The following is a 24,010-nucleotide window of genomic DNA, read 5'->3' as shown; positions in this document are numbered from 1 at the left end:
ATTCATTGCAGTGTTGTATTAAACTGCAGCACCTTTAGTTACACCGAGTATTTCCAGTTCAATTCAGTCCTTTTTTGTTTATACGGTGAGGTTCAGAGAGCTTACAGATATATCTGTGTATTTAGAGAGCTTATATCTGCTTTTCATCCTTACAGGAGGGGCTGGAGCCTAACCCAGAATACTCAGGGCAAGATGCAGGGTATACTCTGGACAGTGTGACAAAGGGCTAACACAGACAGACAATTCAGTGAAGTTACAATCCCTGATGAGCCTAACCCCACACATGTCTGTGAGGGGGAAACAGAGAACCCACAGAACATGCAATCTCCACACAGAGAAGCCCCAGGACCTTACTGCTGTGAGGCAATAGTGCTAACCGTGGCATGAAAAGGCACGAAATTGCAAAAAGTAATGGCAATCTAAAAAGTACACTAATAATAAACACTGCAGATGATAAAATGCTGGGTGGAGTTAAATAAATAGAACTGAATGGAGAAACTCAAGCTTTTTCTGTTCCTCCCTATATAAGATAATTATAAATCATAGCTGAAATGCCCGTACATGTATATAAATACTTATGATGGTGAACATTAGAGGGAGTGTAAGAAAATACAAATAAAATGTCTTCCATGGCAGCCTGAAGAAAACAAAATCTAATAGATTAATTATTTATAGCTCTATCGTATGTCTGAGAAGAGACAGTCCTCACAATCAGCAGAAAGTCCTGTTGTAAATGAGCTCAGTGAGCTGTGATTGGTTAACCTCGGCCACAGCCCCACTGTGTGTGGTCCAGGAGGGAGAACGAGACGAACGGTAACTGAGTGAAAGAGTACACATTCATGTACTCTTTCACCACAGACAATCAAAAACACCGAACAATCCAGCTGCACAGAGTAGTACAGTAATCTGTTACCAACAGTATTTCAGCGATTTTCCCCACACAGCCATCTCTAAGCTTTACAAATAAAAAAAGAGAAAATATTCAGCGAGCAGCAGTTCTCTGGTCAGAAATGCCAGAGTTTGGTGACTGTGAAGGCCACAGCACAGTAGAGTTCAGTTCAGCAGAGCAACTTTGGGATTAGGTGGAACAAAAGATTCAGATCATGGATCAGCTGTGTGATGCCATCATCTCAACATGGACCAAAATCTGTGAGGAATGTTTCCAGCACATTCTTGAATCTCTGCCATGAAGAATTGAGGCAGCTCTGAAGACTAAAGGGGATCTAAACCAGTACTAGGATACCTAATAAAGTGTCCAGCGAGTGTATGAACAGCCCTTTGATGATGCAGTTGCTGATCTCCATTAATAACACCATGTTAACCAATCTTCCACCAGATGGCAGCATCACTTCTTGTTTTCAGACTGTAGGTGCTCAGTAATATGAGGTCAGTGAAAGAACAAAGCCTGGAGGCATTTTACTGTGCAGCATTGAACCATTCAAACTGTAACTTTAATAAGATGGAGTGATATACAATGCATCAGAACCCAGAGTAATAAACTCAACACTGGGCATTTACAATTGAAAGTATTCACATAAAAACAACTTTAATTAAAAAAAAAAAAAAAAAAAAAAAGCAACGTAAAAATGTACACAGCATAAAGATAAAAAAGTTTTGAAAAAGCAAAAACAAAACAGCTAGCCTGAAGGCAAGGAAATATATCTTAGTGGATTTTGCTGTAAACATAAAGAGAGTGCAGGCTCTTAACGGCATTTTAGTGTACTCATTTTGTTCCTTGAACACACAACTTGTTTTGAGTTCCTGAACCATCAACCAACACTTTTGTCTGTAGTAACGAGGCATGACTGGATTTCTTCTCAATTGAAAGAAAGAAAGAAAGAAAGAAAGAAAGAAAGAAAGAAAGAAAGAAAGAAAGAAAGAAAGAAAGAAAGAAAGAAAGAAAGAAAGAAAGAAAGAAAGAAAGAAAGAAAGACTGTATGTGGATCATTTTTTCGCCTTTCCCCATCATTATTTTTATTAGTTTAATTATACAGGTTGGTTCCTACTAGTTATTATACCTGGATAAAATGAACTGGGGCTTTTAAAAGGACCTTATTTTGAAAGTTAACATCACAGAAGATACAAATATGCATACGAAATTTGCCAAAGTGACACACTGTGTTAAATTTATAGAGGTGCTGAAAAGAGGTTACATGGAAACTGTTTATTTTGTGTTTTTCACATTTTCATCCACTGAGAAAGAAAGAAATGTCTTCATTAGCAGCCAATGGAATTCGTAAAGTAATGAAGTAACAGTTTGATCAGATATAACGTTAGGTGATCGTAGACTATTGATGTCCCAGTTTGGAACTGTACTGACATTTACATCTACATAGCCTAAGAGTACTAGAGATTACAGTATTAACACCTATGCGTGATATTTTATAAAGTACAGCTACGACGTACACGTGGATTTCATCTGAGCAAACCATAATATTCATGTTTTGTTCCTTCTCAGCTGGACAGAGTATAGTGATTGTTGTAAAAGTCTTTAATTTATTTTAAAATACATTGCTAAGAGAGGTTTTTGGTCGCATTCATTCAGCTATTACTCACACACACACGCTTACCTTCATTCTCCTTACAAAACATCACTGACTTATAATCTTGTTTTCCTTTTAGGACAGTTCTTTAGTGATAACTCCTCACCCAGACAGTGAGATCTCATAGTCACTTGTTGACAACAGGGGGCGCCCGACTTTCTTGGCATTCTTGGCGTTGGTTATGCGAGCGGCCACGTCCACTGGCTTCTCAAAGTACTGCACGAGAGCCTGCTCGGTGAGGACGGAAGCCAGGAACTGCTCGAATGTGATGGCCCAGTCTTTGTCGATGCTCGTGCTGTGAGGCAGGCCTCTGTCGTGAGGCCCCCCGCCGAGAGGCCGGTTGCTTCTCTCGCCGTTTGAGCCGCCGTCGCTGCGCACCAGCACTGTGTCGTCCGCGATGTCCTCGCACTGCAGCTTCTCGTCCATCTCGTGAGAGCCCGCGCTGAGCACCGAGTAAGATGACATTGAAGTGTCATCTTTGGTTTCGTCATCTGAGATGAGCATAGCCGAGGAAGTGCCCGTGTCTTTAGGGGACGAGTCCTCAAGCTTGATGTCTTGCATAGGGGGCAGCTGCTCGCTGTCTTCATCCCCCTTTCCCTCCTCACAGGGGCTCGGCTTATTCTCAAGACCTGCAGGGACAAAAATGTCCCCCAGCTCCTGGACCTCGTGGGTGCCTTTAGGATCTAAAACGTCTCTCATGCACACGCTCGGCTCCGAGTTCCCCTCCTGGTTGTGGTCCTTTCTGAAAGAGGAGGAGAAGAGCTTTCCCACCTCTCCCATTTCCAGCAGCAGACTGGTGACCGTTGCTGTAGCGTGATAGAGCTCTTGCTCCGCCACATCTTCACTGAACATGCTGTAGAGGGTCTTGCAAAGCTCGATGAACTGGCTCTGCAGGACAGACACATTAAAAACAGGTCACCGATGGCTGTGTTTTCGCACTGCTGAGTCATCTGTGCAGCAAATGAAGTCTCACCTGGTTCAGTTTCGGCAGGTCTTTTGTGTTTTCCCGTTTAGGTTTCATCTCCTGGTTCCACAGTTTCAGGTAATGGCGGTAATCAGGAGTGTTCAGTTTCTTCACTGCAGAAATACACAAAGAATGTGATCGTTCACCAGCTTAAATCATACTTTTTTAAAGAAAATCTAAGAGTCCTTTCAATGTGGTGATGGAAGAAAAGCATGAATAACACATTCAGACCTATATGCAGTAATAAATGTGACCATGTTATTTACCTTTTTCAGTTTTGAATGTCACTCTGACAAAACCATCATCCTTCTCATTTCTGCACTTTGAGTCATGGCCTGAGAAGAAAGAGGAAGGTTGAGGTCTGATTACAAATTCTAATTTTATAGAAAAAAAGAAGAAGCATGTAGCAGCATTAGTAGTCCGGAGTTTGACTGAGCCTTTGTGACTCATTGATTCTTTTCTTTTTCAGGCAGTCTGTTGTCTGAAATTAAGTCATGCAACAGCACAATGACCCCAAGCACAGCAGAAAATCTACAAGCTTTAGCTGTCAAACAGACAGCCTCACATTTGGGTCTACAATACTACAAGGTGCTATGGTCCTGCTGCTGCAAAACAAACTGAGATCATCAGCCCTCCACCACCGTGCTTGGCAGTTTGTATGAGGTGTTTTTGCTCATATGCTCTGATTGGCTTTCGCTAAACATGGTACCAAAGCACTTTGTTCCAGGACTCTTGCAGTTTGTTCAGATCGGCCTTTGCAAACCTAAGGCATTATGTCATGTTCTATTTAGAGATAAAGAGGCTTTCTCCTGGCAACCCTTCCAGACAAGCTACACTTTTTCAGTCTTTTTCTACGGCACTGCATTAACAAAACGACTTATTTTACAGAGCTGCATAGAGGCCGATGGAAACTCTTTTTCACAAGACTGCAGACAAGTATACGCACTAGAAAGTTACCACTAAGTCATTTGACCACGGATTTGATCTGCGCCCGTGTACTTCTCCAAACTTCATAATAGCTAAGAGACTCATGCTCTACATATTCAAAAACAGCATAATGCTGTGGACCTTCACTCACTCACACAGTTGTATAGTTCTTATTTAGCGCTTTTCTACTCTATTTGAGCTTGACGTGCTTTCTTACTACAAGCCTCCTTCACATGCATTTATACAGCAGTTTTTTTCATATGCCCAACAGCTTTTGATCTAATAGATTGTAACTGGGGCAACTTGATGGATGCTCCACCTGCTGAAACACACATGTGTAAACTTTCATTTGTGTTGCTGTTCCTTCATAACTGCCAGTGTGCACAATGTGCATCCAAAGCCTGTGGTTCCAAAGATAATACAACCACACTATTACTTGCAAATCACATGATGTGAGGATCACGTGACTAAGCATAACCACAACAGACGTTTCACTCGTGCAAATATCACGAGAACCACGCCAAGTCATCATCATTATGCAGCATAATTCCACATGCAAAAACAAATCTAAATCCCAACAAAAAGAACTAAAGCTCACCGATGGATGTTTCTGGAGTGATGTCTTCAAAGAAGTACTGAGTGGCTTCAAATGCAGAGTCGGGTTCTTCTTGTTCATGAATCATTTCTGATAAAGAAGTTAGGATTTAGAATTTAACTTGATATCCTCAGCATGTGGGATCGGACAATAAAAGCTTAAAACAACTGCTCCAGACTAGTTAAATGCACGAATAATGGACCTTTGGTTTCTATGACAAAATGTTATTAAAATCCAGAACTAAGCGCGCATTAAACTGAAAGCTTTCAGGGTATAATTTATATTAACAGGGGGGTTCTTAAAGCCGGCCCTTAAAAAAAAAGCAATTTCCACAGTAAATGGAGAGAAAAAAAAGCAAGAAGCATACCAATTTCTCTTTCCCGTTTTCTGCACAGCTAGTATAAAATCATTTTCAGACTTTCTAAGTTCACCGCAATGAATCCAAACACACTCACCAGGGAGGACATGCATCTTGTAGAGCAACTTCAGCTTCTCAGTGAGGTCCCCGTGACACAGAACACCTACAAACAACCAAAAGCTTTAGAGATCTGCCACATTACACCTCCGAATTACAAAAACAGGCTAAAACACCATTTTGCCAGCTGAGCATCATCAGTTATTTTATAAGCTGTTAACTGTATAGAGATAATATTAAGAAAAAATAACTGATTAAAAGCTTACTGTACCTACCCAAACCAGTGATAAACTCTCTAAAGTTGATGAGGGCATCTGCGTTTTGGTCAAGAAGACGGAAGAAGCGTACAGCCAGGGGCTCTGAATGGGTTCCATTGGCCCAAGGGAACAGCAGGTTGAAGAGACCCTTAAACTGCTCCACGTCGATGCGGTACTGCTCCAGGTACGGCAGGCTGGGGTCATGGCGCTCTGTGGGGTTGCTGCTCCCACCCCAATAACAGCTGGTTAGGTGCTCCGCCTAAAGAAATTAGAAAGAGGAGTTAAAAACGAAACGATAATTAGTTTAAAAAAAGAAAAAAGAAAAACACATCTTATACCTTCTCATGTATTTTGAACCTGGGTTTATCGGAGACTTTGAGTGTAAATGTATCTGTCTCTAAAGCTCATTGGGTCAACTGTAGCCAGTGCTACAGGCCACAAATAAAATGGACGTGACAGTCAACAAAAAAAGCTTGGGACATTTTTCATAATGCATGTTTGAGGTATATTTTTTTCACCACCCCCTCTTAAGATTAATGTATTTAACACAATTCAGCGGACTACATACTGAACTTGGAGAGAAACAAGGTATTGGCCCTATTGTGCTAGTATCAATCCAATACCAATACCAGTATTGGTATCGATGTTACTGATATTTGCAGCGATCGGCCCACCTCTACTACACAGGCCTGTGGTACAGGCAAACTGTAAGCACATCTTAAATCTATAGTCACTGGATCTGTCTTTAACTCACCTTGAAGAGCACGTAGAGCTCCTCCAACTCATCAATACTGAAGTCAGTCTCTGTTACAATGGTTCTGACCTGAAACATTATATAACCAAATTAAATATAGAAGAGAGAAAATGAAGTTCAGTGTAAATGTAGGGCAGACGATGAGATTACTCTACTGGCATTCTGCCCAACGGAAACAATTAAAAACCTCGCAACACATTTACTTAATTCCAGATTCAGTAAGATGATGTCCTCACCACATTGCGTTTAGTTGTATCCTCAATGGTTTGGATGACCCTCAGTCTCTGTTTGAAACGCATCTGTTCAATCACGTCGGCACGAATGGAGCCAAATTTCTGACAGAAAGGGATAACGTGAAATAGGTCAGCTTGACTGTGGTAAAACGATGTTATTACAGCAAACATAAAAGATAATTGGATGAAATTAGCAGGTAAAAGTCCAAACAAATCCCATAAAATTCCAAGTTCATATCTTTGGAGAGCATTCAGAGAACAAAAACCAAACTTGGAAACACGCTTCATAGTCCAGTTTTAATACCTCGTAGGAGCTGCGCACGAGTTTGAAGATGTCCACCTCTGGGTGTGGTTCTCCATTGTCTGTGAGTAAAGAGTGCAAGTGAGGGATGGGAGGGAGGGTGCTGTCCTTATTGGTCACACTGTCCAGATACCTGCAATAGACAAGTTTTTTTTTTTTTTTTAAAAAGGTGTCAAAAATGATAATCACGGCTGATTGATGTGTTTAAAACATATTAAAACTAACAATGATTACTGATAAAGAAACACTAGAAAAAAATCACTGAATAAAAAGGAAGCACTTTGTCTTTTCTTACCTCCCCAGTACGGTCATGGCCTCCCCATCGTCCTTGCAGCCCAGCAGCTGGTGGATGTTGGCGTGCAGCACGGAAAGCGCCAGCTGAAAAATGACTTTGATTCCATCATAGAAGAAACAGTCGACCACCACCACCGCGCTCTCGAACGGCATGACGGACAGGAAGAGGGTGAGGAACCAGGAGAGCGAAATGGTGGAGATGACACCAAGGTCCTGCATGCAGTCGTAGAGCTGAGGAATGTGCTCACGGGCCAGCTCCTCGAACACACCCTGATCGACCAGAGCTCCTGTACAAGAAAATAATGTTAAATAAACAGAAAACAAAAGTGAAATAGAGAGAACATAACATCCATATACTGACCCACAACTCTGGTATTGTAGTAGTCAGGCAGCATCCTCTCACAGAGCGCCACCAGCAGCCAAAAAGCCTCCTCTTCTTTAGCGTAAAGCAGCAACACTGACGTAACAATATTCATGGCCTGTGGAATCGAAGAAGAAGAAGAAGAAGAAGAAGAAGAAGAAGAAGAAGAAGAAGAAGAAGAAGAAGAAGAAGAAGAAGAAGAAGAAGAAGAAGAAGAAGAAGAAGAAGAAATAATCAAGCATTGTCAAGAACTGCAGATTTTTCTGCCACTCCAATAAAAAGCAAGCATGCGAGCACCTGACAGTATCCGATGTTGGGGTTCCTGAACGCGTAGGCAGTGAGGACCCTGCGCAGGGCAGCGATGCCCATCTCGTTCTGGAAGGCTGGGTGCTCGGGTAAAGAGCGGTGCAGGTCCCGCTCAATCTCCTCTGTTGCCAGGTTGTATTTGCCCATCGATTTCTCCACCAGGTCTTCGTAATACCCAGGGTGGGTGGTCATCTCGTTGATCGCTCCTATGAAAGACAAACGCGAGAATTAACGGTTGGAAGATAAGAAAAACACAGTAGGGCAGCCAAGCTATGCCAAATCTATTTCTGATTCAGTGATTGCTCATGAAGAGGTAAGTGATCTAATATATTTACTTATAAACTTAAATAATCTAATACATCTTTTAGGTGTGTGACGACAGCTGTACTCTCTCGATCCCAGACAAATGGAATTACAACAGCTGAACAACCAAATGCATTAATGAATAATTTAAAAAACAAACAAAAATAGCAGCACAAACATTATCATATAATATATTTCAACTGATTGTATAATCATCATAGCTCTGATTTTAAACCTGATTTGAGTAAATGAACAACAAAAAAAACTGTCTGTAATATAAATTATTCTTATTTGGCGTGCACATACTGTAGCTCAGAGACCCATTTGTAGGTTTACAATTGGCCTCCAAGTCATCTGAATAAATTTGCAGCACAATTACACACATCAAAGTCCTCACGGACCTGTAATGTCTCTGTGCACATACTTCATTAAACATGCTTATTGGAATTTGCCCCAGAATAGAGCCTCGCCAAACTGGTTTTTAACCATTTGTTCTAAAATGAGACGCACTTTGGCAACAGCTGAATGATTCAATAGAGCACGGTAAATTGTTGTCTCGGGATAGATTGCCGTGAGGAAAACTCCTTTCAGCAGTAACAAGTAGGTCATAGAGAGGAGGAGGAGCTGCTGCTGCTCGTGACCAGGCTCCGAGCAGGTGAGGATGAGCGCAAGCTTGCAAACAGGAAAGTCTGGAGCAAGTGCATACCTGAACATGTAACATGTTGTGACAGTTAGGAGCCTTGTGTAATCTGAAGCATTGGAAGCTTCATCTTCAAGCATGCATGGAAAATGATGTACAAGCTTTTCCACACAAATTCAAGTGAGATCTGAGATCGATTTTCAGACCCCCCTCCCAAAAAAAGAATGAAAAAAGGTCTCTAAACCATATTTACTCTGATAATCAAACCAAAGTTTTAATCCCAGAATGATAATTTGTAAATTTATTTAAATGTGTGGCTGATTATTTTCTTAGAAACTATCACTGTGCACATCAAAATCAACTACATTAATACACAGTGCTTAGCAAATTAATCAGAGCACCAGTCATTAAAAAACACAGGAAAACGCTAAAATTTTCTAAGTTTGTAAAACAAAAAAAGGTTTAAAACTAAACTCTGATGTGAGGCCTCTCAGGTACAGTGTACCATTTATTCATTTGTTGCTTGTGCTAGAATCAGATTGATATCAGCCATTTGCGGATACATTGTATCAGTATCGATAACTGCTATTGTTACGAGTGTTGTTGTTGCACAGTTTTACCACCAGAGGGCACTCTGCAACTTCCCCATGGCAACTGGGGTTTAGAAAGCCACAAAAACGACAATCAGCCGATCCAAACAGAGCCTAAAGGAGTAATCCATTGACTTGTGACCATAAAAAAAAACATTTTTTAAAACTCCGTTGTCTTATTATCGTAGTAAGCACCCATCAGTAACTACATATAATAAATTTTTTATTTATTTATTCATTTATTTTGAGGGTCTAAAAGAAAAAAAAAAAAAAGTTATCGACCAATATATCAGATCTTTAAACTACCAAATATCGGTCGGGCTCTAATTTGTGCCACTCTGAACATTTCCTCACCGGAGAAAAGCAGCCAGAGCTCTCCTCTCATACTCTCAGGAATCCCTTTGAGAACGAGCTCCTTCGTCTTCTCTGTGCGGTACATACACACTCCCTGTCCGTACTCGGTAAAGTGGTTCTTCCATGCCTGCTCCTTCAGGAACTCCTTCGCCTGATTGGGAAAGCAACAAACGTTTACGTGCAGCTAGCATCAATCCTCCTTGCAGTTTAATTATCATGCAAAAAACAAATTGAAAAAGTGATGACACAATTTATCTCACCAGCTTCGGATTAAACTCTTCCGGGGAATTGCGACGATACATGGTCATGAGGGCTTGTGTGGCTGTGGGCACGCTGCTGTCGTTCAGGTTAAATTTACGCTCGCCTTCTGAGCCCAGACTGTGCTGAGGGCTGCTGGACAGCAGGGATCCATGCTGGGAGTAAACCTGGAGATAAATCTTATTCAGGCTTTGAAGCTTTTACCTGGACAATGTCACAGTGTCCGAATGAAACTACCTACCTCATCATCTGAGCTGTTCAGGCTGCTAGTGAGTTCTTTTTCCAGGTAAGTCTTAGAGGTGGTTTGCTGCAGGAAGTCAGATAGCCTCTGCACCAGGAAGTCTCGGTCCTTCAAGTTAGCAAACAGAAAGGTCATGCGATTCTTGGTACTAATGGAGAGCGGGCTGGGCAGCACACTGGAGCTGTCTGCTTTTTCCACGATGGTCACCTGCAGGATGCCGGGAGTAAGATTTTAGAGCAACAAAGACCAAACAATGTTTTTTACCTGCACATATTTCTCCATGTATGCAGCTATGGGGAGTCACAGAGGATTAGCATTTACATTTCTTACATCTGCTAGAAATGCACCATTTAGTCACTTATAGATTTAATATTCATTTCAATTTGCTTTCAAACAGCAGATTTATTATCAGCTCAGAATTAAATCTATATTTTACATTTTTAGAGGTGTATTACAGTAAGGCAGGTGTCGGTCAGTTACTCTGAAGCATTTACTGTTTAAATTGCACTTTAGACACATAACACAATTTGTATTATTGTAATTGGTCACACTGATGGAAAAATGTCTGGAATAGTTGGATCTTGGAGATGATGCGAATATTTGATGAGGCTGCAATGACTTTAAGTCTCCAAAATGGCATTGAATGCAGTTTAAAGTAACTTTTTTTTAAATGCAACACTTCATGCTGAACTTTGTTTAAAGTCTGTGATTCAGTCATTAAATGTTGACCAATCGAAATCCATCAGATCCATCCAAAGATACAGTTTTCATAGTAAGCCAGATCCGAATCAAATTCCAGTTGCACAATGAGACAGATCCACAATGGAAAAGACATCTCATCAGCTATGGCTGTAAGAGAGCCACCGTCTGTCAGTGAAGACTGACATTAGATATAATTATAACTGATTAAACAGGGAAACATCAAAGCAGAGTATTTCTTTAAAACGTATTCATGTCCATGCCGCCCACCCAACCACACCGCGGGGTGACGACAATAAATCATCAGCCTTTTATGGCTGATGGGTAACAAATAGGGGAGATTTCTAGGTGTTTTACCTTCAGTGGGGATTGTCCCTTTGGACACCATCTGAGGTCACTGTCCCACTATTGACCATGTGAGTCATCAAATGAGTCAAGTTAAGAAATAAATGTGTGGGTCATTACGGGGGGTTAAGTGTGAAAACACAGCAAGACCTTGCCTTACCCCATGATGTGACCTACTGAGGAACGGGGTCGGGGCTGAGGTGCCTAGGGATTGATCTCAGGGATCCATTTAGGTGGCTGATAGCTGGCGTTACATACCTGGGACTCTCCACTCTCCTCACATCCTCTAAGCGAGGTTCTGACATTTGAAACTAGCTAGAACTTAGTGACAAATCTATACCCAAATACAGAACATGACTCATAAATGGCTAAAACGCCACAGTCTACAGCTCTGTGTAAACGAAATGGATGACAGTGATTCAGCATGACAGCTGCATTATGTACACACTGTGTTTAAGAGCAGATGGGAAGTGACAGCCCCCCCCACTGCACCAATATCAGTCAGATAAACGACTGTCAAGCTGCTTATTTGAGCTCCAAGTTGTGGGTCTGATTTTCAAGATCTGCTGTTTTTCTTGTTTTTATTTTTATTTTGGAAGCTGTTAATAAACAGAACGACTCACCTCGCGTAGGGGGATGATGAGGCTACACAGCGACTCTTCCTTGCTGGTGAAGCAGATGTAGTTGGTGGAAACAAACATCTGTCCCAGGATGTGCATCTTGTTAAAGGGAGTCCACAGGGTGCAGTCTGTGTGACCGTCCAGTTTTTCATCTTTGGGCAGACGGAAGAGCGCTCTGTAGCGCTCGCTCTTAGCTCTCGCATCCAGATCTCTGAAAGATGAAAATTCTCACATAAGATAACAGAAACTTGTAGATATTCAGTAGTTCTAAAAGCAAAGAAGCAGTAATGCCCTGCACCAGGACCTACCTCTTGAGTGCTGAGACCTTCTTGGGTGATTTCTTCTTCAGCTTGGGCAGCGAGCGGTCCTGCTCAAAGCCTTTGTTGTCGAGCAGCTGCCGCATGGCGATGTTGGCCAGCTGCTCCGCTAGCTTGAAAGTCTCATTGATGTTGAGGAAGACTGAGAAGAGGTGCTCGTTGGTGCGCGTGCTCACCTTGATCACATCGGGCAGAAGAAGGGTGGCGCTCTTCTCCAGCTGGGTGATATCTGCCCAACGCACCACCAGTTTGACTGAAAGTAAGAAAAAAAGCCCCCCAAAAAACAGGATATACTTTTAATATCAGTGGACTAAAGTAGCCCTAAATATATGGCTTAAGGCTATATCTTCAAAGAACATAAGAAAAGTATAGTGGCTTAATGCACAACAGTGTTTCAGACTAATATAATCTTGAAAAGACTTGTTCAGATCTCTGCAGGTCGAGGTCCTTTTGATAAACAGAAAAAAGACCATAGTGAAGACAGTACAGTTGGGTAATGTCCAACCTTCTTTTCCCAGCAAGTACGAATAGAAGCAGAGGTGGTTGATGCTGAGGTAGAGCCATCCCTGCCGAGGCACCTTTCCCTTCCAGTAGCTGCAGGAGTAATAGTTGACCAGCTTCTCCTCTTCGGGCATCCCAAACAGTTTACGAAACTTAGCGCTAGCCTCCTTGAACTTGTCTGTGTCATCGTCTTCTTTGACGTCGTGGTTCTTGTTGTACTCCGCTATGATACCCTGCAGCATGATGAAGAGAGACAGCCCAACAGGCATGAGGTGAAATGCTTAGGGTGTATTGTAAATACCTTGATTTAAACAAAAACCTCTGAAGGCTGCTGGGTTTTTGCAGACAGCCCACAGATCCACGTTGCTGTTGTGGACTCATCTGCACTACTTGCTTTACAACAAGCTTTCTTAAAGTTAAAAAAATAAAAATAAAACTTGATTGCTATCTAAAGCGAGCCATATTTTAAATGTAAACATAATTTACAAAATGCACCATGCCTGATAAAATAGGACCTGCAACTAGCAACTGAGACCATAAACTCAGCGGGAAAGTGTTTAGTGAAGTCATAGATGAAGAGGAAAGTGTGTTTGTTTTCTCATAGACTTTCTGCAATCCCAGGAGTCGCCCTCTGCTGGCCGTTAGTAGGAATGTAAGTTAACATCATGATCGTACAATCAGAGTAATTACCTGGACCTTTCCTTTGACAAACGTGGTAATGTCATTCTCATTCTCAAAGATGGAGAGAGTCTGCAGCAGGTTATGTTCCAGCCACTCCCAGTGCTCTGTGATCTCTTTACGGGAGGTTCCTGTGAAAGCAATCACAGTTCATATGAAGGCGCAATGTTTCAGAAGTGATACAGAGGGTTGTGCCCCAAAGCCACACACACGTTTTTAAAATATGTTTTTCTATTTTGTTTAAAAGCATCCCAGTAGATATTTTTACCTCTTCAGCAGAGCACTGCAGTTAATAAGACAGGAAAATGAGGACAGAGGTATCGGTGCAAGTCAACAAAAACAATTACATGCTCTTTTTAAAATAAACAAAAACAAAACAAAACAGAAAGGACAATTTAGTTAGAACTGAGCAGTGAGATTAAAACTGATCTTTCTGGTCATGGGAGAAATTGATTGCAGTAATGGCTGCTACTGTGGGCCATTATCCCTGAACACTGCTGCAAAACAGCCCTTCAGTGAGTGCACATTGACTGCATTAGCCATGTCTGCCAGGCTGCTCCACTCGCCTGCTATCTCTGGGAGGAGGAATTAAGAACTGGGAGGGGAGGAGAGGGAGAGGCGAGGGGAGCCAATGCCATTTCAGAGCCAAGCAAGTCCTCTGTAGGCCTCCATTTCAGATAGAGAGCAGAAATGGTACTCTCACATTTGTATTTGGTAGATAACGACCTAATTAAATACGCAGTTACACGTGTTCAGAACAAAATCCGTTTGCCTGTTTACCAATCATGCCTCATCTTCATTAAGTGTGACATTAACTCAGCTATCAGAGCAGCCTGCTTGTCATTTTTCTATGTGATTAATTTCTTTAACCTCCCTGAAGTTTGGAGAATTGATATCACTCTCTCTGCACACAAATAAAATGTCTGAATAATATTAGTGCACAGAAAGGCTGCCAAAAGATACTGTAGGATGCACGTCTGTGTGTGAAGTGTAGGAGTTAAAACTGGACCTGTACTAGTTAGTTTTAATGGTCAGCAGCAATACTTGGGTAAGCTGTGGTGTTTAAATCAAAGTGTGCCAAGAAAATCACCACCACACCATCACACAACCATCAGCAGCCCGAACCATTGATACAAGGCAGGCTGGATCCATGCTTTCATGTTATTTAGGCCAAATTGTGACTTTGCCATCTCATCAAACCAGGCAACATTTTTCCAGTCTGTGTGAATTGGTTTAGCCTCGGTTCCCTGTTCTCAGCTGACCAGACTGGTGTGGTCTTCTGCTGCTGTGGTCCATCTGCTTCAAGGTTCGAGAGATGCTCTTCTGCATATCCTAAGTAACAAGTGGTTACGTGAGTTATTGTAGCCTGTCAATCTGAAATACTCAGACCAGCCCGTTGATATCAACAACCATGTCTTGTTCAGAGTCACCTAAATCCCCCTTCTGGTCAATTTTGATGCTCTGTTTGAACTTCTGCAAGTCATTTTGACATAAACTCAATACATACTTAAATGCACTGAGTAGCTGACCTGTGATTGGCTGATTAGAAATTTGTGTGAATAATAATAAAAATGTTTGCTTGGAAAAGAGTAGTTACTGGATGTAACTCTAGTTCTATGAGTTTGTGCTTATTAGGTCTCTATAGCAGAAGTTGTGGCTTCACTTTTGTCTGTGGCGTTCTTTGTGACTTGCTTCCAACTTCTGCCTGTGTGTTATGATCAGCAGTTTTCCAGACCTTTAGGAAATTGTAATCAATAATGCAATTAACACAAAATTAAAATGAACTGTCTCAGAAGTCGTTCAGCTCTATTAAGAAGTGTTTATGCATTTCTTAGCCCAACGCAGGAATATTTACATACTTGGTTCAATATTGGTGCAAAGAAGAGTTCTGCTTCTAAAAAGTGCATTGCTGCTAAATGGGATGATTTACTGCCACAGTCTGTGGTAAGCAGCAGATTGGACTACTGTGAGAACCTGATCACAATGAAACTACATCAAGCAATTGGCTGAAAACCACAGATTCTTGCACCTTTGCCTGTAATCCTTTAAAACCACCAGCGCACAATGTAACGCCTTGCATTCAGCAGCTAACATGGGCGACAGCAGCAAGGTAAATAATCATGAGCTGTGTGAAAGCTGGTGGTAGGAGTGCAGATGGGTCTATAGTGGAGTGGCCCACATATGTGATGCTAAAATGTGTGGAATTGGTGCACAAAATACATTTTCAATTGTAAGTTTGCTTTTCTTTTTTTTAAATACTTGTATTTTCTTTCAGTTGTTCTGCACGTACCATGAGCAATGATCCAGTAAACTAAAGAGTCAGGAGTCTGGTAGAGGATCCTGTACGGGGCCATCCGAGCGCTCGAGTCCAGAACAACATCCAAGGTCCCAACAAGCAAACCTGCAAGAGCCCAGAATACGTTTATTACAGAAAGAAGTCTGTTAGAAAGAAGTCTTACAAGTCTGTTAGGCGGCAACACAAAAGTCCTGCTAAAAATGTGCAACCATGTGAAACATATGCAAATAACATGCATTTAGATTTTTATACCATGCTGTTGTGCTTAAGCAAAAGGGGAAAACCATGAGGTCTTGTGGTTTGAGTACAACAAAAACATCCTGTGGCTAAAAACATTTCTGCTCTGCATTAAACGCTTTCACTTGTTCAACCTTATACCCACCCGTGATCTTTACGTGTGGTCTGACAGTTATGATTGTGCCTGGGTGAGAAATGACTGCATATAACCACACGCTCTATACGAGCCATTCTACACGAGGCATTTATGAACTAAAGGCTTTAATAGTGGTTAATAAGTCAGTTAATAATTTATAAGTCAGTTGTAGCCCATTAGTGTGAACCCATCTGGTTTACCAGATTGCAGAAAACAACTGACCAGCAGGGTGTTTATTCTCCTATTAAATTTGCCTTTTGAGCTCTGAGTGTTCTTTACAAAGGCAGACCCTTTATATGTGCCTTTGGATCTTAAAGAAACTAGAAAAATAACACTGGTGATTTTATCAGAATTCACTCTGTGGGGTGTGGATGCCAAGGTTTGCTTGCTTTATTTTACCATAAGTGTAAAAGGTAAAATATTCTGGTCCCTTCTGCTTTGTTTTTGACTTTTCTTGTATTTATCTGGCTTTCTGGGGTGGTTTTCCACTATTCCTAGGCTGGACTATTATAATTTCCTAGTATCAGGATGTCTGAAAAGTCTTCAGTTGTTCCAAATGGGTGCAACTCGAGTCCTACAAGGGACCGTTGTGTTCTCTTTGCTGGCTCTCCTGTTAGATCCAGAAGTAAATTTAACATCCTTCTCCTCACATACAAACTCCTGATATCCCGGCAGGGCACTTGAGTTCTTGAGACTGCAGGCTTCTTCTTCTTCTTCCTCGAGTTTCTAAAAGTAGAACAGGAGGCAGAAGCCTTCAGCCATCAGGCTCCTCTCCTGTGGAACCAGCTCCCAGTTTAGGTCCAGGACACAGACACCCTCTCTATTTTTAAGATCAAGCTTCAAACTTTTCTTTTTCATAAGATTAATACTTCAGGCTGGATCATCTGACCCTGAATCGTCCTTCGGTTTCCCAGCTATAAGCTCAGGCTGCTGGGGGAATTCCCATGATGCACTGAGCACTTGTTATCCTTTCTATTCTTTAACCTACACATCAATTTTTGCACAAAGTGATTTTTCCCCCCCACGTTTGTTGTTTGTTGTCTGTCTGTGCCTTTCTTTTCTCTTCTACAGTCACCCTCTCAACCCATGACAGAGACAGGCAGCCTCCCCGACTCTGCTTCTGCTTGATGTCTCCTACATTAAAATTAAAATGGTAAAAATACCCCCCAGCACTGCAGAATCCTTACTCATAGGGGGTCTTTGGATTTCTAGCAGTTCTAGGGTATTTGTCTTCCAACATAAAGTGTCCTGAGATGTCTATTGTTGTGATTTTTGCACTATATTAAACAGAAAAAAATAAAGTGCCATGAGAGACAGGTTATTTTTGTTCTGCTGCTCATCAGGGCACACACAGTATGAGTCACAGAGACAGCAAGAGAGGGAGGAGGGAAACGAGACAAACGAAGGAAGCTGAAGCGAATTTTCATGGGGGAAAAGCAGTATAAGAGAGAGAAATAATAAAAGAAGCACATCTGCATGGATTAGACTCACTGACCGCTCTGCTCTCTAATCTCTGTACTCATGTAAATTCTGCCTCTGCCTTTCTTTTCAACGTCCTCCTTATCAGTTCCTCTTACTACTCAAAAGCAGAACAGATCAAGAAGCCTCATCAATAACCTGTTTAACCTGACTGATATCACCAAAAACTGAATAATTTCTGTGTACTTCTTTAGTTACACTTATGCCAAATGTTACAGATCATGCGTAATAGCCGTTTCCTGAGAACTCCAGACGTAGACAAATAAACAAAAATACTGACTCATACTTTGAGAAGCGCCTGAACAAAGCAGTAAAGCACCCAGAGGTAACTGGAGTCTTATACACCCCGAAACCAGTGAGATAATCCACCCTTTGGTTTACCCCGCTGAGAGAAACAGCAAAACTGTTATGAGTGTGAAGACAACTTCCTCTTTGACACAAGAACGTTGACGAGGTTAAAAAATACACACTTCACACCAACGCTTGCACGTTGACCTCAGAGAGGACTTTAATGTGTTAAATAATCAGCATTTTGTAATTTGTCTCAAAAATAGATGTGAGGGAAATTCAGTGTCCAAGTATCAACTGCTGGAGTCTGATGAGGGGAAAAACAGAAGAAAAGAAAGAGACTCAGTTGTGTTGCATGGTATGAATAGCTTAACCCGAGGAGGCGTCTGCTTTGAGGTTTAACGCAGGAAACTCAGGTGAGACCACTGAACTTCTATGACCACCTTGATCTCGGTTCATACAGTTCAAAGTGAAACCCAACGCGAACAGCAGGAAAGACAGTTGTTCAGCTATTTTTGGCCAGATTTTGCTCATTTTTATACAATACTGTGCAAAAGTCTTTAGCCACGCCTCATTTCTTTCAACTTTGCTACATAAGTTGGCTACAGGTGCAGCAAATTAATGAAATGTAGTATGGTATACCTCAGCCTTTTCTCCCTGTTTGGTGAAGATCTTCTTGACAACCAGATTGATTGATCAGCTCTGGACTTTTTCATATTCCTTAAGCACATAACTTTCACACACTGTTCATTTGTTGTAGATATTTTTTTTAGACCTACCACTTCTTATTCTGTCGTCCACTTTTTTCGACTCCTCAATTTAAAAGTTCAAAAAGCACACCATAGCAAGATAAGCCAATTTATTGATCCAAACGATGTGCTTTTACAACAATAAAGGTTGTCTGTTATGTGTAGACATAACACAGATTCATGTCTTGAGTTGGTTACTTTTTCTGGGGCTTGAAAATTCATAAGTAGCTTAAAAAAAATCCTCTAAAAGTGATCAGGTAGAAGGACCGGGCTCAAAATGAGCCAGGGTCTCAATGAACAGCCTGGAGCACTTTAAAAAAAAGAAGAAAAAAAAAGAGAAAGTCAATCTCCTTGGAAGCAAAATATTACAGAAATTAATATTGTGACTTTGCGCGGTACTGTATACAAGAGAGCAGTCATTTCACCGTCTTTATCGCGATAGATCTTTTATCAAGTGTACAATAAGCAACCCCAAAAACCACACCCCGGCAGCATTAACTCATCAAACCAAAGTTCATGCGACTGCTTGTTCCAAATCAAACCTATGCCTTTACGCTGATATTTCCTTCCACAGACTGAAGCAGTGGGTGCACAACCAGCATGAAGCTGTGTAGCATCCAGCATGTGGCTGGAAAACTCGGAGCAATCGTCCCCTGAACAGTCGAATCATGTGATGTTTTGTGCTTCTCCGCTCAGACACAATCAGAGATCCCCATTGTTAGAGGGAAACAAACCACACTCTTTGAAACATTAACACATTTCACTCAGTAGAAGAACAGGAAACCAAGCTGACAGCACTGGTAAAAATACATTTTTCCATTGTTTACATCCTCTTTCTGCTTGGGTGAGCAGAGTCGGAGGCCCTGCTGGTGTGGGATTTTCTATTAAGCAAACAAAAGGCCACAATCTTCCCCAGAATTACAATCAATACCGTTTCAGATAACAGAAAGCCAAGACAAGGCTGGATCTTTATCTTCGCCACATGAAATGTTTCACTGCATCCATTTAAGATATTAGATACATTCTTCTGCTTTTCCACGCGCCACATCTCTCTGCCTGCTCACATCAAAGACTCGTCTTAAAGCGCAAGATAAGGGAATCTGTCCGGCACGACACACTTACACCAGGCTAACATTTACTTATTATCAGGTTGTGAAATAGTGTGTTGTACTTTGTGTCATTTTATGCTAAAAGCACCACTGTCTACAATAGTGTAACGAGTTGCACAATAGGCATATTCAGTGCTTTTAACAGCTGATGAAAACACATTTTGTTGTGCATTTTTTAATTTCCTTCCTTTCTGAATTTCATATTCTACCCTGTTACTGTAAAGGCTGATTATACAGCATGTGACCATCAACAGTTCAACACTGAAGTGAGCAGACTCCTCCCAGTCTGCATTATATGTGCAGCGCTGTTAGCTCATATGCTGCAAGTACAGCTTATACACTGTAAATCTGAGATTCCCAACCTTTTACAGTAGCTCATTTGGTAGTCCAGACGACTATCTTTATATCTTAGGCTGGTTCATTTTCACAGTTCTGATAAGCATGTAGAGGTGAAATTATTAAAGCAAATATTATAGGAAGGCAGATAAATTTGGTACCTTTTGCATTCTTACTATTCTTAGCCACTACAGACCCCATTTATGAGCACCCACATGGCTAACATGTTTCATCCTACAGGCTTTTCTTGAGTCTTCAGTGGCTCTTCGTGGGGTTACAGTGAAGAAGTGAGAAGTCTTTTATAATGCTGATTAAAAAAAAAATGAAAGAAAAACTGATGTGAAAGTGGCTCTCACTGTGACAATACATCTTCCTCTTCTTTTGGATGTATCCAGCCTTATCTAGTCAAATAGGGTTAGTTATCAGTTTCTTTACATACAATGCAGAAGTTCTGCAACTGCTCGTGCAGGATCGGCCCTCATATTTTATGATGCTGCCAATAACCCAAATGGCACATATTTGCCATTTTCCACCTCCCTCCAGCTCTGAAACATGGGAGCTGCAGCTTGGTCAAGATGAATATGCTGATCTGTAAAAGGCTCGAGTCTGGTGCAGCTGATGGCTTCTCCTCCCCCTGGAAGGACTGAGGGCAGTGCCAGTGTCACTGGGTGCTGCGTGCCAACTTGCACACAATGCTAGTCAGCAAGCTCAGCTTTTACATAAAAATGACATCATCTCCCAGCACCACTTAGCACATTCTGCGTTGCCACAGCAAGGACACACTAGAGACCGAGAAGAGAAGGCAGCAGGTCTAATTATCAATAAGATAGCAGGTCATATTACCAATATTAGTGTCTAAATTTGTAATCGTTTGTCTTTTTCTGGAATTGAGAAGAACCCTAATGTTTACTGGCCTCCTTTATGGGAATAAGGCTGGGAAATGGTGATGAGATGACACAAATCTGCCTGCAATCAGATATTTTGCTAAAATACTTGCATCTCTTTATTTGCATTTAATTTATCAGACTGGGTTAAAAATGCATTAAACTCTCCTTATTCTGCCTAAAACTGGTTTCTGTATTACATAGTCAGGAAATTCACTGTAACATCGATCCACCAGATAATAACAGCAAATCAATGCAACACAAAATCTTGCTGTGTTGTGAAAATCTCTAAAGATTTTTAAATGGAGCCACTATTAAGACGTGTAAGGTGGGATTTGTCATTTTAAATTCACAAGACGATCATTTGTCCAAGGACAACAATTATGCTACACGTTCATGCGGCTCTAATGACTCCAGATGCACTCAGCCGACACAAGAAAAGAAGAAAAGCCGGCCAATTAAGTTTTAGTTTCATCTTGGACCGTAACACAATTACATTTTTACTACTTTTGTGGGAGCGTCATCAGTAGGACTGATTATCTGTGCAGCCTCTGTGTTACACAGCCCCTCAGTGTTTGAAGCAAATACATTTCGCTGTACTACACTCCGAGGTGAAACTAAAACTTGATTAGCCGAGCACTGTGTTTATCTGAAATCACTGAAGGCATGTATGAATTTAACTCCTGTGTCGCTCATTACAGCTAAACTGCTCGTGCAGGATAGTTATTGTGTTAATTGTGTTCAAAGGCTGAAGGTGTGAATGTGAAAATCTGTGGTTGTCTGTCACTCTGCGTCAGACATCCAGGATGTACCTCACCGCCTTTTACTTAATAACAGTTGAAACTGGCCCCCGCCTCACCTACTCCTCAGTCATAGTGGTCCTCAGAGATTTCAGTCATGTCACAGTTCGAGGTGTTAGAGCTCAGTGGGCGGTGACACTGACTGATAGACAGTGAGAACTTCTCGGTGGGGGGGACAGAAGCAGAGCTGATGAACACTGATTACTGACAAAAGCATCACTTTCTCTTCAGCTCTGGATCACAAGGAGTCTGAACAGCTGTTAAAGATGCTCTTATATGAAACACATGCCCTGAACTAATTTGAATGCTAGTATTTCATCACAGAATCATCACACACAGTACAGATGTGGGCAGCATTTCTAAAGACCTGCAATGCTTAAACTGTCTGGGACCCAGGACCCAGACAGTTTAATCTATAATATCCTTCATGTACCAAAACTATGTAAAACAGCCTTCTTTATGTTCTATTCTGTTAAATAAAACACATATCCTGCCATCACCATAACCTGTCCCTCTCCTGTGCCTCCTGCTTGACCCAATTTGGATGGAACAAGCAAGGAGGGAGGAGGAGGAGGAGGAAGAGTGAGAAAAGGAAGCAGGGGGAATGATTCAGCATGAGCAAGCAAACAGACTCAAACAGCTTCACTGTTGTTGAGGCTTCACAGCCATTAGCAGCTGCACAGCTGAAACCACAGTTGCAATAGTTGTTGTTGTTGTGATGGCTGGAATTTAATTTCCACTGCAGGCAGGAACACCCTGAGAAATTTTAAACCATATTATGACCTCCAATATGGGTGGGTGGGGGAGGAAAGCTGTGTAAGCAGACAGTAGATCCCACACACTGTAGGATCTGCTCTTTGCCCCCCCTCTGTGTGATGTCAGCGCTCTGGGTCACAGTTTGTCACCGGCATGAAGGAGGTCTGTGAGAGCAGCAGGCTCAGCTTTTCTCCCTGGAAGACGCGACCAGGTGAAAGGCCGTCTGGCAGCTGCTTGGTCACGTGCTCTTCCATTTTATTCATTTATTTTTTGCCGTCCAGCATCGACTTGCGGTTAAGCCTGACAAACTGTCACCGTGCAGCTGACCATCACCTGACCTTTTTCTCTTCCCAAATTTACACGAAATACTGGATTTTTCCCCCTTACGGAGTCATGACAACAGCTTACAAAATAAGGTACTCACCCGCCAGTCCTCCGCCTCCATCCCCGTGGCCCTTCCGTTTCTGGAGGATGAAATACGGGTTCGCTCTCTCGGTGATCCATAACGCGCCAGCGAGTAACACATCTTCGGGAGTGACCCACATGCTGCTGTTTTTATTATTTTTATTATTATTATTTATTATTTTATGGGGACATCGAACCCCCGGGACTGCTGACGGTGACCGTCAAACTGGTCTTACCGGGACGTGTGATTGTGTTTAGATTGTGTTATTATTTTTAGATCATTAAAAGATCGATGAAGGCCTGATTGTCTCTCGAGCAGCTGCAGGATCTAGTATTGGATATCCGAGCAAGAAGAAGCGCAAGCAAGCGTGCTATAATTAAACCTGGCAGGCGCGGATCGGTCGGGTTCGGCCTGCAACATCCAAGTCCAGACTTCACATTTCGTGCACGCAAACCTTCTCCTGCAGCAGCAGCCTCCTGAGCCCACGGAGGTCTTTTAAACAAACAGATGTCTTTGAGGAATCGTGTGCAGCCTCGGCTCTGTTTGTGGGCGCACACAGGCGCAGTGCTGATCAGTCTTTGTTGACCATGCTCGGCGGCAGGTGCGATTCAGTCTTGCTCGCAGAGAAACCCACGACACAGTCACCACGGAACGGTCTATATGGTCCTTTCGGCCGCGAAGTCCACGTCCGCGTGCTCAGGTCAGGCGACACTTGTACAAATGAAACGACAATAACGCCGCGGTCCTCCTCTCCGTGTCAGCTGAAGCTGCTGCCGCACGCAAAATAAAGCGCGTCACGGAGCGCGCGACGTCAGCGGGAGGAGGTGGAGACGCACAAGGAAATACCGAGAGAGCGTGTTATTGTTTCTACAGACTCACATTGTTTCTACAGACTCACATTGTTTATTGTAGTTTTGCTTTTGTAACCTTAAGAAAACCCCGAACAAAAAACAAAACAAAAATAGAGTTTTGTTATTTGATGAATGGTGAAATATCCAAATCAATACAAGCAGAAGGAACAATCCTGCTATTCAGAGA

General features: G+C 42.0%; 1 protein-coding gene across 2 annotated transcripts; it reads right to left on the bottom strand.

The window, feature by feature from the left end:
- Positions 1 to 1,432: 1,432 nt before the first annotated feature.
- On the bottom strand, positions 1,433 to 23,746 carry tbc1d9 (TBC1 domain family, member 9 (with GRAM domain)). 2 transcript variants are annotated; one of them, XM_031752227.2, is made up of 21 exons: positions 22,991 to 23,746; positions 15,787 to 15,897; positions 13,509 to 13,627; positions 12,823 to 13,051; positions 12,309 to 12,570; positions 12,004 to 12,211; positions 10,337 to 10,543; positions 10,098 to 10,262; positions 9,838 to 9,988; positions 7,942 to 8,156; positions 7,645 to 7,762; positions 7,285 to 7,570; positions 6,993 to 7,122; positions 6,692 to 6,790; positions 6,456 to 6,524; positions 5,720 to 5,960; positions 5,485 to 5,550; positions 5,033 to 5,119; positions 3,774 to 3,842; positions 3,517 to 3,620; positions 1,433 to 3,431 (listed from the first exon to the last, which is right to left on the bottom strand). In XM_031752227.2, the coding sequence occupies exons 1-21, from the start codon at positions 23,109 to 23,111 to the stop codon at positions 2,646 to 2,648; spliced, it is 3,843 nt and encodes a 1,280-aa protein (XP_031608087.1). In that variant the 5' UTR covers positions 23,112 to 23,746; the 3' UTR covers positions 1,433 to 2,645. The 2 variants fall into 2 exon arrangements, with proteins under 2 accessions (XP_031608087.1, XP_039469807.1); XM_039613873.1 differs by lacking the exon at positions 22,991 to 23,746 and having other exon boundaries at positions 15,787 to 16,407.
- Between the last annotated feature and the right edge of the window lie 264 nt (positions 23,747 to 24,010).

Source organism: Oreochromis aureus, linkage group 6 (assembly GCF_013358895.1).
Source record: "Oreochromis aureus strain Israel breed Guangdong linkage group 6, ZZ_aureus, whole genome shotgun sequence".
Lineage (NCBI taxonomy): Eukaryota > Metazoa > Chordata > Actinopteri > Cichliformes > Cichlidae > Oreochromis > Oreochromis aureus.
Note: the sequence above shows the minus strand (reverse complement) of the source record. Positions and strands in the feature narration are given on the sequence as shown.